The following is a 14,393-nucleotide window of genomic DNA, read 5'->3' on the forward strand; positions in this document are numbered from 1 at the left end:
AGATACTGCAAAGGTACAGGTTGGCTCCAGACACCATCTTGGAGATAATCAGGGACCTAAAACCACTGTTGGAGCACCCCACTCCAAGGGCACATGCAATCCCAACACATGTACAGGTGCTGTGCAGCATCCACCTGCTGGCGTCAGGGAGCTACCAGAGCGTGGTTGCTGCGGTGGGAGGGGTGAGCCAGAGCAGCCTCTCAAGGTTTTTTCAACATTTCCTTGACGCCATGTTGCATAGGATGGAGCATTACATTTCTTTTCCATCCACCCATGCTGAACTGTTTGTAACCATATCTGGCTTCTACCAGATGTCAAGATTTCCCCATATCATCGGATGCATTGATGGGACGAACATCCCCATTTGTCCCCCTGCTGCCACGGAATACATTTACCGCAATAGAAAGTCAAGCCACACCATCAACGTGCAGGTGATTTGCAATGCCAAGAACGTCATCACAGACATTGTCGCTAAATACCCGGGAAGTACCCACGACTCATATATATTTCAAAACAGTGGCATCTATGCACGCCTGACTGCAGGGGAATTTGGTGAAGGCTACCTCCTAGGTAAGAGACAGTGTGCAACACCTATTACACCTATTGCAATAAGCAGTGCATGTATGCATGTGAGTAAATTGTACCCTTTTCATTCTAGGAGACAGTGCATATGCCCTCCGCTCATTCATACTCACCCCCTACCTCAACCCCTCAACACCCAGCCAAAGGAGATACAACCGGGCACACAAGAGCACACGCAATGTTGTTGAGAGAACATTTGGTATATTGAAAAGTAGGTTCAGATGCTTGCACAAGAGCGGAGGTGCAAGGCAGTATACCCCCATTACCTGCTGTAAGATCATTGCTGCCTGTGCTATGTTGCACAATCTGGCTGTTAAGAAGGGGACTGAGGTGGAGTTATCTGACTATGAGGATCATGACGACGACATTGCTGTGCCTGAAAGGCAACCTGCTGGAGTGGCAACACCAAGTGATGGCAGATACAGACGTGATGACATAGCACACAACTATTTCTGAGTAAGTGAAGACACTGAGCTATAGTGAAAGCACAAGCTTCTGTTTAATTCGATTCGTAAAGTTTTATTGAAGAACAAAAGTGCAACAGTAAGCATTTGACATCAATGCTCACAGTGGGCAAACACACTCAGACAGGTGTAGAATCCACCAACCATAGTTGTACATAGTCACTTGGCTGGTTGCAATGGCACAAATGTGCAAATAACACTGTATGAACTATAAATCTAATGTCCATTGGCAGTAGGCCATCGTTACAGCTGTTCATTTACGCACACGCTTAGCACTGGCAGGGGTCTGTGGCTCATCCTGTTCACTGGGCGTTTGGCCTATAGCCTCACCCTGTCGCCTGCTGCTCCTCCTTGGCTCTAAGCCATGGGGGCTAGCTGTGCTGCTCCTACTGGTGCTAGCTTCAGTGTCCGGCACGTCTACAGCAGAACCTTGTGCACTTTGTGCATTGAGTAGGGCCTCCAGCGCACCGGTCATTCCAGCTATGCCCCTTGTCAACTGGTTGCTATTCTGAGTCAGGACTAACTGACTATTGACGCTACGCCTGCATAGCAGGGATGTGGCTGTAGCCAGCTGCTCCATGGATGTCTCTATTCTCACTGCGCGCTGCCTGTCCCTGCGCCTTGCACCAATATCAGAGTCAAGTTTTGTGCACAGTTGCTGTATGCCTGTTGCCATGCTCTGGTTGACTATCACCAGCTCTTTTATGCCCTTGCTAATTTCTTCCATGTTGATGTTCATGTTTCGCATTTGTCATTGACAGGCCATGATGCCCTTGCCCTGCATCCTCTGAATCCGGACCATGGCTCCCTCCAGGCCTTTGAAGACACTGGAACCCTCCCCATGTGCACCTTCATCCCTTCCTTGCACTGTGCGCCTTCTAGTGGTACCTAGTACAGGCTCTGTGCTAGGCTGCAGTGTGGCAGTGATGTGAGCTTGTAACAAGTGAAGTGAGTCTTCACCCTCCATTTCATCACCACCTGTCTCCATTTCCGGCAGTGGGGGAACAACATGCCTCCTGCCAGGGTGTGCAACAGGTGTTTCTACAACAAGGGATGCATGCATTTCTGGTGATGAGACCAATAGTGGTGACTGCGAAGGAATTGGGGAGCCCTGCATTTCTTCACAGATGTCAGTTTCTTGGGTGGGTGGCTGCCCACTCGGAAGACCTGTGTCGTGGGATGCACTGGGCCCTGGCTCCTGACTGCCATCCCTCTGGGGTGCCGCGCCCTCTGCCTCCTCAGACTGCCTTCTGGATGTGAGACCTGTGGACATATGAGCACATATCAGCTAGGTGTAAATGTGTCACAGCCACTACAATTAAACATGTTACATTGCACTTTGTACATGCTGCCTGCCCTTCATTTTGTAAGCATTCATGTGAATAATGTGTTGGTTACAGTGCTGTGTGACATGGTCTTCCAATGACTAACTACATGTATCATGATGCATTGGTACAGTTTTGCACAGGCACCATGGGACTGGGGTAACTTAGCTGCAAGGGCTGAGGGATGTATGGGGGTGGGAGGGGGATGGCTGTGCATGCATCTTACCTTTTTTTTTTGCAGCTTGCGCAGAGCTGTCCACTTCTCCCAGTCCATGGACACTGTCAGCCTCCAGGGTTGTGGCTACCAGCTCCTCCAGCTCGTTGAGGGGGGGGTGCAGTGTTCTTTCCTCGACCTGTTTGCTGTGACTGTCTGTGGCGGTCAGCCAATTTTTTCTTCGTGAGGCTCCTCAGGTCATAGAACCTCTTCTTTAAATCGTCAGTGCGTCTGTTGGTGACTCCCACTGCATTTACTTTATCTTTGATTTCCAGCCAAAGTTTCCTTTTTGTTGATTCTGGCACAGTTAGGGACTGCTTTCCAAAAAGTCTGTGGTGTACCTTTACCACCTCCTCCACAAGGAGCTGTAGCTCCTGTCTACTGAATTTAAGCTTTCTTTTCCTTTCAGCCTGCTCAGTGTCCCTGCTGCTTTCCATGTTGGAGTTTTCAGTGAATACACAAGCTCTGTCTGCTGCTTCTGCTGCTCCCACTCTCTCTGCTCCAACTGCCTTTCCTGAACCTTCTAATTAGTTGCACCTGCCTGTGGGGCCACTCCCTGGAGAGTAGGGGGAGGGTGGTGGCACCTGATTGGCTGTTGTGTTGAGTTTCACTTTTGTTTGTTGTCCGTCGCGGGAATTACCGATCGGTATTTACCGATCGGTAAATACCGATCGGATAATACTGATCGGTAAATACCGATCGGATAATACCGATCGGATAATACCGATCTTTTAATACCGATTTTTAACGATTCGTTAAATAATCCAGATGTTGGTACCTACATCCCAATTACCGATTTTGGAATACCGAATCGGTAAAATTCGGTAATATTCGGTATTTCAAAATCGGTAAATGTGATTTACCTACATCTGGCCCCTAATAAATAAACCAGTGCAACTGGAATTTTTAAACAGTTTGAAATCCGATGTAATCTGCATTCAGGAATCCGGGTGCTATTCTGATCTTGCTCTTGATGGTTATTTTGTATTGAGGTGTAACGCTGCCCCATTAATGAAAAGTTATGCAAAGGGAGGGATAACTATTATGTGAAAAAATAACTTCAAATGGAATTATAATAGTTTCATGGATCCCTCTAATCTTTTTCAGACTGCATAAATTACCCCTATCTTGAGTGAGAGTATGTGGAACTACATTCTAGTTGTAAATGCTTATATTTCCCCAGATTCTCATCATAATACATTTCTATTAGACCCTTTTGCCTTCATAAGCAAGACTAAGGTTCAGGGAGATGAACTTCAGGTTATTTTAATGGGATATTTAAATTGTGCACTCTCTAGCTGCTCTATTAACTTGCTCCTTGCTGCTGAAAAATAAGAACCAAAACATATCCCTTCAATTCTATTCCCGTCAAAAGTGAAAACAGATAAGAGAGGACAAATATTCCTGGGCCTTCTAAGAAAAGATGACTGCATGTTCTTGAATCTTAGATTTGTCCATGATTCACCTGTTCAATATACTCATAAATCTCCCCTGGCCTCTCCATAATTGACTACCTCATTGCTTCATACTCAGCCAGAAAGGCTATATCTGATTTGGAAATTAAGAACACCCCAATTAGTGATCATATAATTCTAGTTGTTTTCCCTGGAGGTTAGTACACCTTAAGTGGGGTCGTGGAAATTTGATGTTACTAACTTCCAGCTTATTAATAACCCTGGTAGATCTCTAACCTAAAAGGGTTATTGGAAAAGGCAGTTAATGATATATGCCTCTGGTAAGAGGATGTATGCCATTATTTTAGCCAATGTGTGAAACAGATGATTATTAATGATTTTCAGATCCATAGTAAGTTATCTCATAAACCCCTGTGCTTGCTGCTCATTTCTTTGAACAAAGAAATAGATTAATTTGAATGCAGTTTGACGTCCTCTCAAAGGAAAGGGGGAGACTAATATCCTTATTGAAAGAGAAATCATTTAAAATCAGTTTAGGAAAATACCATTTTGAGTGTAAATGGATTGATTTAAGAGAAGCAGCATTCAGAAAGAATGCAATAACATTTTGATTACTAATTGCAGATTGCTGTGGGTCAAAAGAAATATCTCACCTCTCTCCCATCATTGAGGATATATGGTGCAGTTTTTTCATCAAATTATATGTGGCTAACCCAGAAATTGAATTCTGTACTGGAGATCTCCCCACAGGCCCTGAGTTGGTATCAATGAGTTATGGTTAAGGCCCCTGTTTTTCGTTTATACTGATTTTTACAGATAAATACAAAAAGAAAAAAAAATATTTTCCTGTCTGTAGTTATTTTTAAATGTGGATAAAAACGGAAATTGGGTTGTTTTAGAGTGATTCTATATGCTGTCAATCATGACAGCATAGACAGTAGCTGTGTGGAATCACAGGCAAGGGGATTGAAAAAATATAAGGATTTTAGTAAAGAGCCTTGAAAAGCAGTAGATTTGCACAACCTTGATACTAAAATGTATATATTTTCTTACAAGTGCAAAGTTTACCATTTGGGTGTGTATATATCATTAAGGGCCCGATGTAGGTAAATCGCTTTTTCCGATTTCAAAATACCGAGGCGCACCGAATCGGTATTCTGAAATCGGAAAACGAGATGTAGGAAAAAAAACCCGAAAAAATACCGATTTGTTCGTCATCGGTATTGTGATTCGATACGTACCGAATCGGCATGGACCGATTCGGAATGTACCGAATCGACTACCACCGAATCGGAAATTGCCGATTCAGCAAATACCGATTCGGCAATTACCGATTCGGAGATCGAAATACACCCCCATGGCCAAAATGCCCATAGGAATGCATTGAACAATCCGAATCGGCAAAATCCGAATCGGTAGAATCCGATTCGGTAAAATCCGATTCGGTAAAATCCGAAACAGCCAATGAGGTGGATCCACCCTCCCCCACCCAAGCAGGGAGTGGCTACCCAGGCAGGTGCAGCTCATTAAGAACTTTCTGGAGAGGCAGCCTGAGCTGAACATTCACAGTGAGCAGCAGTGGAAGCAGGAGCCAGAGCACTGTGAGAGAAAGATGGCTAGCAGCAGTCAGAGCCAGAAGGCTGGCCACAAGAGAAAACCCAAATTTAGTACCATGGAGCTGCAGGTGTTGGTGGAGGAGGTGGTGAGGGTGCACAGGCAGCTCTTTGGGAGGCTGTCCCTCACTGTACCGGACAGCACGAAGAGGAGGCTCTGGAGCGAGATTGCTGAGAAGGTCAACTCAGTTGGTGTCACCCCCAGGACCCTTGATGACCTAAAAAAAAGATTTTATGACATCCGCAGCCTGACTAAACGCAAAATGGCAGAGCTGCAGAGGCAAGCTGGACTGACTGGTGGAGGCAGGAACCCGGCGCCACCCCTCACTGAGCTGGAGGAACTGGTGTCCAGCACCATCGAGAGGGAGAGTGTGACTGGAATCGGGACCCTGGATAGCTCAGCCAGAGCTACAGCTACAGGTAAGAAGCATGCGCATCATGACACACCCTACCAGACACCTCCCCTTTAGACACAATGCACAGCCAAACCCCAGCCCAGTACTGTAACCAACATACAAGAGAAAAGCATCATGGTAAATGTAGTCAGCAGAAGTAGGCAAAATATGGCAGTGCAGAACCACAATATAGATAACAGTGGAACACATTCAAAGTATATGCAAGGACATGTGCAATGCTTTAATTGTAGTGACTGTAATACATCGGCACTCAATTCACAAATGCTTCTTTATACCTAGGGGCACCATCAGGCGGAGGAGCACAAGCAACTGAGGCACCAGCACCAGCAACAACTTCCAGTGCGGTGGCAGGGCCAAGCACAAGTCAGGCTGCCCTGGAGGAGGAGGAGGAGGAGGACAACACCATTGGCCAGGGAAATGAGGGAGACCTAGGACTTGACTACACATTTCTTCACTCCCCACAAATGTCTGGCACACCCCCATTGCTGTTCTCCCCTGAGAACTCTCCAACAACGGCCCACCCTGCACCTACCACATCTCCTGCCAGGAGTATGGTTGTGGCTCCACTCAACCCTATCCAGGGAGCAGCGGGTCAGGCCCCAGCCACCACCACAACGACACCAGTGGCACCCCAGCCCACACAGCAGGGCAGCAGCAGTTCCCGGAGGCGTGCCATTTCCAGCACTGCACCTCCGGCACGGGAGGGCAGCGTCTTCCAGGGGCTGGAGGGCAGCATGGTCAAGATACAGCGCATGCAGGCAAAGTCCATCATGGCCTGCCAGCGCCAGCTTCGCCAGCACAACCTGCAGATGGGCGAGATGGTGCAAGGGTTTAAGGCTTTTGTTGACACAAATAAGGAAGTTGCTGCAGGTCTTGGCCGTCTGACCACAGCCATCACACAGCTATGCGGCAGACTTGACGAGCACGAGCACTCGCGCCGGCTGGATGCCCGCATGCACAACAGATCTATTAGCCGCCTTGCTGCTGCTACCGCGCAACTGTGCCAACGTGGGGCTAATATGGAGGCAAGCTTGACACAGAACACCGCTGAGGTCACCAGGGGCATGGCCCGCATAACAACAGCCATGGAGGCAATGATTATTTCCAACACTGCGGCCAATCCAGCCCTGGACCTGGGGGAGGCTGGGGACAGCAGCAGCCGCAGCAGCCCGGCCAGCGCTGTGTCGGAGCCGCGCCGGAGCACCAGGCGCTCTGCAGAAGCCGCTGGACATGCGGAAGGGGGAGAGGCACACCCCAGTGGGGCTGCTAAGCGCAGCAAAAAGTAGGCTTGCCAGGGCGGGTGAGGCAACCCGGACCTTTGACATTTATTTTCTTTACATTGACATTTTCTTTTGTTGCATATCAGTGCAGTAACGGTGTTGCAACATTATTAAAATTTGCTTTTCCTCACAACCATTTACCTGTCTGTGCATCTGTACTCACTCAGAAATAGTTTTCTGTAATCTCCTCACGTCTGTATCTGCCATCACTTGGCGTAGACACCCCAGCAGGTTGTGTTTGTGGCACAGCAGCGTCGTCGTCATGGTCCTCGTAGTCAGACAACTCCACCTCAGTGCCCTTCTTCACCGCAAGGTTGTGCAACATTGCACAGACAGCTATGATCTTGCAGCAGGTGATGGGGGTATACTGCCTTGCACCTCCACTCTTGTGCAGGTATCTGAATCTACTTTTCCAGATGCCAAAGGTCCGTTCAACTACATTCCTTGTGCTTTTGTGGGCCCGGTTATACCTCCTTTGGCTGGGTGTGGATGTGTTGAGGTAGGGGGTGAGTATGAATGAGCGGAGGGCATATGCACTGTCGCCTAGAAGGAAAAGGGGTAACATTACTCACATGCATACATGTATTACACTTAGCTACTTCGTGTTATGGGGGTCTGATGATGTGTCTCACCTAGGAGGTATCCTTCACCAAATTCGCCAGCCATCAGCCGTGCATAGATGCCGCTCTGTGGAAAAATGTATGAGTCGTGGGTACTCCCTGGAAATTTTGCTACCAGGTCTGTGATGGTGCACTTCGCATTGCAGATCACCTGAACGTTGATGGTGTGCGTAGACTTCCGATTGCGGTATATGTATTCTGTGTCAGCTGGGGGGCAAATCGGAATGTGCGTGCCATCTATGCAGCCAATGATTTGGGGAAATTGTGCCATCTGGTAGAAGTCAGCTTTAGTTTGTACCAGTTCTGCGTGGGTTGCAGGGAAAGAGATGTATTGGTCCATCCTGTGTATCATGGCGTCAAGGAATGTGTGGAAGAACCTTGACAGGCTGCTCTGGGTCACCCCTCCTACCGCTGCAACTCCACTTTGATAGCTGCCAGACGCAAGCAGGTGTAAGCTGCATAGCACCTGGACGTGCGCTGGGATGGCGTGTGCCCTTGGGGTGGGGTGGTCCAACAGTGGTTTGAGGTCCCTGATGAGCTCCAGAATGGTGTCTGAGTCCAGCCTGTACCTCTGTAGGATCTCTGCCTCTGTGAGCATGAACAGGGTGATCCTCTGTCTGTAGACCTGTTCCTCTCTTTGCCATTCCCTCTGTCCTTCCTGCTGTAGCCGTAGCCGCCTTGCAATGACATAAAAAGCTGCCATCCTGCAAGTTGCAATGCATTTTGGGTCTATTTTTATGGGTTGGAGTTGGTTACCACCTGATTGTAATCCATGGTAAATACCGATCGAGAAATACCGATTTAGAGCCACAATCTGTATTTCTGTGCTTCCCTACATCTCCCTATCTGTCCGAATCGGGGATTTTCCGAATCGGTGATTCTACCGATTCGGTAGGTTTTCCGAATCAGCTTTTTTCCAAATCGCTGTCTCTACCGAATCGATACATGGACCGAATCGGATTTTTTCCGAATCGGTGTCACTACCGATTCGGTACATGGTCCGATTCGGATTTTTTCCGATTCGGTGTCACTACCGATTCGGTACATGGACCGATTCGGTATTTTTATCCGATTCGGTATGTTACCGAATCGTTACATTTCCGAATCGGGGTATTTCCGAATCGGATTATTTTCGATTCGGTAGTCATTCCGATTAGGTATTTGTACCGATTTGGATGTTTTTCTTTGCCCTACATCTCGATGGCTGTATACCGATCGGTAAGGGCCCAAAATCGGTATTTTCGGCCGTTACCGATCGGTAACGGCCTACCTACATCGGGCCCTTAAACCTGTCAGGCGTTCAGGCATGAGTGCACATTAACTGGTGAAATAAATGCAGAAATATACACATTTCAGTTTCAATTTGTCACAAAACCTAAAACAAATACGGATAAATACGGGTTAAATTAGTAGATAAATACAGACGGCAATGACAAAAATATAAATACCATAAAACCGGGAACCCTAGTTATGGTCCACCCCTCTATTGATGAGATTGAGGCTTCAATCTGTGCGATGCGGACTCCTGGCACAATGGGCCCAGATGAAGTCCTGATCTCAGTCATAAAAAAGGAAATACAGTTTTGGGCAATGATTTTATCCCTGGTCTTTGAATATTGTTATATCAACACTATTGCGCCCTGGGCAGGAAGTGTCATTATTCCTTTATGTTGAAAGGATGATCATAATCTGCCCAATAACTACCGGCAAATTGTATTGTTAGTTGTTAGGTTTTAACTAGGTTCCTACTGGAGCAGCTTAACACTTGGTTGAAAGTAACACGATTATTCCATTAGAACAATAAGGTTTTAGAAAAAAGCATGGCACCTTCGATAATATTGCAGCTTTGCAACCTATTACAAAATAATATGTATCTATCAGGGGTTCCCAAGTATGTGCCACTTTTGTGTTCTTCACAGCTTTTGATAAAGTTGATCACCCAACTTTGTGGGAAAAAACTTAGAATGCCTGGAACCCTATTGCATTTAATTATTGCACTTCACTCCTCTACTTAGTGCCAGATAATTTAGGAGGAGAGGGCAGGGATTATCTGTAGTTATTCCTACAGAAAATGTCTAAAAGCAAGAGTGTTGGCTTACGCCTTTGCTATTTTGCCTTTACATATCTGACTTACTGAGATTCTAATGTGAAAGCCCAGGTTACCCTCCAAGTACTGGGGGGCACCCAGTGACTTGTCTGTTATATGCAGATGACTTTGTAATCCTTGACTTAACCCCCAAAGGCTTGAATAGTCACCTTGATGTATTACAGCAGTATGCTGGGTCACACTTTCTGAAAATCAACTCTTCAAAAATAAAGCTTTATGCTTCCAGGGTAAAAGCTTGTGTAACCATTCCAACTATTCTTGGCAACTTGGCATGCAAAAATTGGAAATAGTTGAATCTTATACATTCCTAGGAAAAATATGTGTAGTGGATTAAATGACTTAGAACACATATCTAATAGCGTATGTAAGGCACAATCACAGACCAAGGGTTTGGGTGCATTTTATAAAGCTTTGGGATGAGGTACTTTTATCATCTTTTGTCTGTGTATCGGGCGAAAATCCCATCCACCCTCTTATATGCTGTTGAGTCAATTGATGTGGTAAAAAAGAAAATTGTTAGATAAAACCGGAGGGCAAATATTAAGGTTATTATCAGTTAACACTCTTGCAGCTATTGTTGCACTAAGGTTAAAATTTGGATTAAAAAGCTGAATTGTACAAAGTTTTGCAGTGTGGTGCATTGGAGTTGCTCCCTTTTGAATAGTGAATGTAACTCTCTAAAGCATCTTATGTATAAGAAGATCTTCAAAATGAAAAAGCTATGTTTTTTAAGAATTTTAAATATGCACTAGGGCAACTTGATCTTGACCTAAGATTGATTTAATCAATGTCGCAAGTACAGCTAAAAACCCTTCTTTAGTAGGTCTCCCTTACTCTAAGTCTTCATTTGGACATTAGCTAATGCAATAAAAAAGGAAATTGTGAAGCAGTAATGAACTCTCTTTTTTCGAATAAGCCATAACACTACTTGACATGGAATATGGCCCATGGGGTCAGACCTTTCTGGACACTAATGTGCTTAAATATCATTCCACTAAAAGTGCTAACGTCCAAATGATATGGTACGTCAAGTACTTGTCACTTTTGTAGTAATGGAGTGCAGGATTTGAAACATGTTTAATTTTTTTGTCCAGCTCTGTTATTATATCGTCGTAAGCCGTTGAGGCCTCTCTTTTTAAAAAACATTCTGCTCATATGACTGCTGAAGCAATGCATTTATTTTTCAATCCACCAAATGATATGTTCTGTACTCATGTTTTTTACTTTTTAAAATGTTCTTTAAATTTGGATTGACAGATTTAGAACAATTGTGTTCCCTGATTATGTAATTGATGGTATCGTAGGGACCAACCAGTTTTATGTTATTGTTATCCTATTTAGCATTTTCTGTATTCTCCTGTTTTTATGTGAACCTGCTAGGAGTTCCAAACCATGAAATAAATTTGACTTGACGTGAGTAGAAGGGCTACAGTGATGGAGCAAGAATTCGCACGTTACACGACTTGCTTGTATTCATGAACCTCGAATAACGTTAACGTCATAATCAACACGTTTGTCTTATTAATATTCTAAAATGGTCGCTGCTATGCGGGATTCTAGTCTGCGCATGCGTCGGTCATACCCATGTGATGTGACGCACTCGCAGTTCTGGAGGGAACTTGTCGCTCATGCGCAGTACTGCTAAAGATGGCTGCTTTGTTTCTCACATGCTCTTCGCTTGCACTGCTGCTTTAGCTCAGCCGTTTTGTTCTGCTTAACTCCTAATACTATAGTTATTATAAAGTAAGGGATGTAGTATAGCCGATCATGGTATACAGTGTATTCATTTTTTCTGTGTCTCTAAATTGTTTTCGCTTACTTTTCATGTATCGATCTTTGCGGGCCAGGGAGAGGTGCGCCCTTCCATCTTTGAAGCCCGTGCGGTACTAATCACATGATGAGGGAAAAGAGAGTCATGCAGCAGTGGAAATCCGCCAGCTGGCTGCCGAAGCTACGATGCTCCTGGGAAAATGACCCATGCCCCGGGAGAAGACTTCAACTCATACCTGCACTCGCTACATGTTGCGATAATTTTTGTATGCTCTATTGTATTCTGAATTTCTATGCCATGGGAACTGGAATGTAAGGGGTGGGTTTCGAAAATTGAATATTTAGTATGGGAAAGGTAAAATTATAGGTGGTGTCATGACCTAACCACCTCTCTTGTCCAATCCGAAGTTGGGGATCCTTTCACTTGAAACATTGGTGGGTGGTACACTGACCCGAAAACAGTATAACTAGCCTAGGTTTAGCTAGAGAAATTGTCCGACTTGTCCGAATAGCTGACCTGTCACTGACCCTACGAACTCTATAGGTGATTGATACAGAGAGCTGCGGAGCACTCTGTCCGTAATTTCCACAAACTCAGTCTGGGGTGGAGAAACCTTAAGTGCTGGCGAAGCACTTTGCTGGGAGATTCGAGAACCCAATCGGGGTTATTGGCAGATTCCTTGCAGAGAGGGCGTAGCGCAGGCGTTGCATCCGAAGCTGCAGGTGTTGGTTGTACCCTTTGATGAGCCCAGTCCTGATCCAAATCCTGGGGTGATCCTGTCCTGACTGTCCATGAGCTGTACCTGCTCGCCTACTGGCATCCTAAGTCCTTGAGGGTCCTTTCCCGCCTTTCCTTCCAAGTCGATTAGTATATTTGAAAATCAGCATTGATTAGTATGTTCCTTTTCCTTACCCGCCTTTAGTAACGTCGTGAAAGTCTGGTAGACAAAATTTTGCGTGTTCCTTATTTTTCCCCTTCCTTTATTTTTCGAGTTATAGATGATTCCTTCTTTGATTCATAGCTATATTATATTTCTGATCTTAGTTATTGATGGCTTGATCTGTGTAAATTTCATTCTCATGGCATTGAATGATGAAGATTAATTAGATAAAGGTGTTTAAAACTTCTTGCGTTTGTGGTTATTATAAAAGTGCAAACATTTCAATGGTATATGATATTTTTTTGGCTTGTGTTATCTTCCTACCCACTGCTAGCTCCTGATCCGTTAAGATCTTAGGTACCAGTGACAAGGAGTGGTAAGTCAGGTACACCGAAATAAATTAAGGGAACAAGAATTACTGATAGTGGTGTGTAAGTTACCTGACCAATAAAAATTAGTGATAAACACATTATGGGCCCAGAAGTGCATATTTTGGTAAAATAAGAGTCGGGTGACCTGCGCGCTCTATCAACAGTTTTTTCTCTTTTTACTTTTGTCGGGTGAAGATAGATGGTCCCTATGGCTAGCGGCAACTTCTTGTTGTCACTGAGCTTGTTTGCTGAGTTACAGTGATGATAACAGAGTCACAGTTTCCTTTAGCCACTGTGGCTGTCTCTACTGCTAGCTCATTTTTAGCTGTATTGAGACTCCCCCTGATGGATGCCCACCTACTTTAGATCCAGTTGCAGGGGATGAAAACCTGTAAAATCTGGCTCGGGTGCTGAATCAAAGGCTCGCATTTCTTATAAGGCTATAATATCAACCAATCTTAAATGCGTTATTGCCTCTCTTTTACCTTCAGATTCTGCTAGCTCTCTGGCATTCCATTACCACGGTTATGGCGGCCTGGTGCTTTCTGCTCTGGTTAGTAGGTCCAGGCACTCAGTGCCACTGGGAGCCAAGCTCAATCCTTAATTTCAGATTATAGAGTATATCCTGAGCTCAAATCCCAAGTAAAAAGTTCATAGAGTCAAGTTGATCTTCATAAATTCCTTCTTTATTCCAACGATTAGTGTGCTTCGTCAGAGAAACAGAATTAGCTGCCACTAGCCAACACGTGTTTCGTCCTGTGTTCAATCAACCATGGACTTCCTCAGGGCGATTCATCAAATATTTTCATATCCATGTGTAATCCAAATAGTGAGTATCCAATCTCTAATAGTATTGTAAAAGACGTCGCGGATCCTGTATCTTCTTCCAACCGTACGTCAAAAAGGTTAATTCAAAGTAAAAAAAAAAGCTCTGCGTGTCTCTCGTACTTGTAATCCAAATGGGTTGACGCCAACCCATTTGGATTACGAGTACGAGAGACACGCGGAGCTTTTTATAGGCATGGTGACTTTGAATTAACTTGACGTACGGTTGGAAGAAGATACAAGATCCACAATGTCTTTTAGAATACTCTTTTCCCCTTGATGTGTATTCTAGGTAAAGTATAATCCTATTGCATGATTAGTGCGAAACGCCTCATCACCAAACGATGGAAAAACAGAGTACCCCCACAAGCCATACACTGGCGTACTTCATTTAATATTTGGGCGAGGGCGGAGAGTGTAGCTTTGCACAGAGAGGAGTAGGCGGGACTGCGCATGTTCCCCATAGCGCAAGACTGGGATAATACCTTGACCGCTTACCACCGAGTGTGC

General features: G+C 45.1%; 1 protein-coding gene across 1 annotated transcript in view; it reads right to left on the reverse strand.

Moving 5' to 3' along the window:
- Positions 1 to 1,797: 1,797 nt before the first annotated feature.
- LOC147708028 (uncharacterized) overlaps positions 1,798 to 14,393 on the reverse strand; it is a 135,005-nt gene continuing 122,409 nt past the window's right edge. The window contains exon 3 of the mRNA XM_086925699.1: positions 1,798 to 2,309. Within this exon, the coding sequence (XP_086781825.1) occupies positions 1,798 to 2,309 (512 nt within the window). The remainder of the gene's footprint in view (positions 2,310 to 14,393) is intronic.

Source organism: Lissotriton vulgaris, chromosome 6, assembly GCF_964263255.1.
Source record: "Lissotriton vulgaris chromosome 6, aLisVul1.2, whole genome shotgun sequence".
In the NCBI taxonomy this organism is placed as follows: domain Eukaryota; kingdom Metazoa; phylum Chordata; class Amphibia; order Caudata; family Salamandridae; genus Lissotriton; species Lissotriton vulgaris.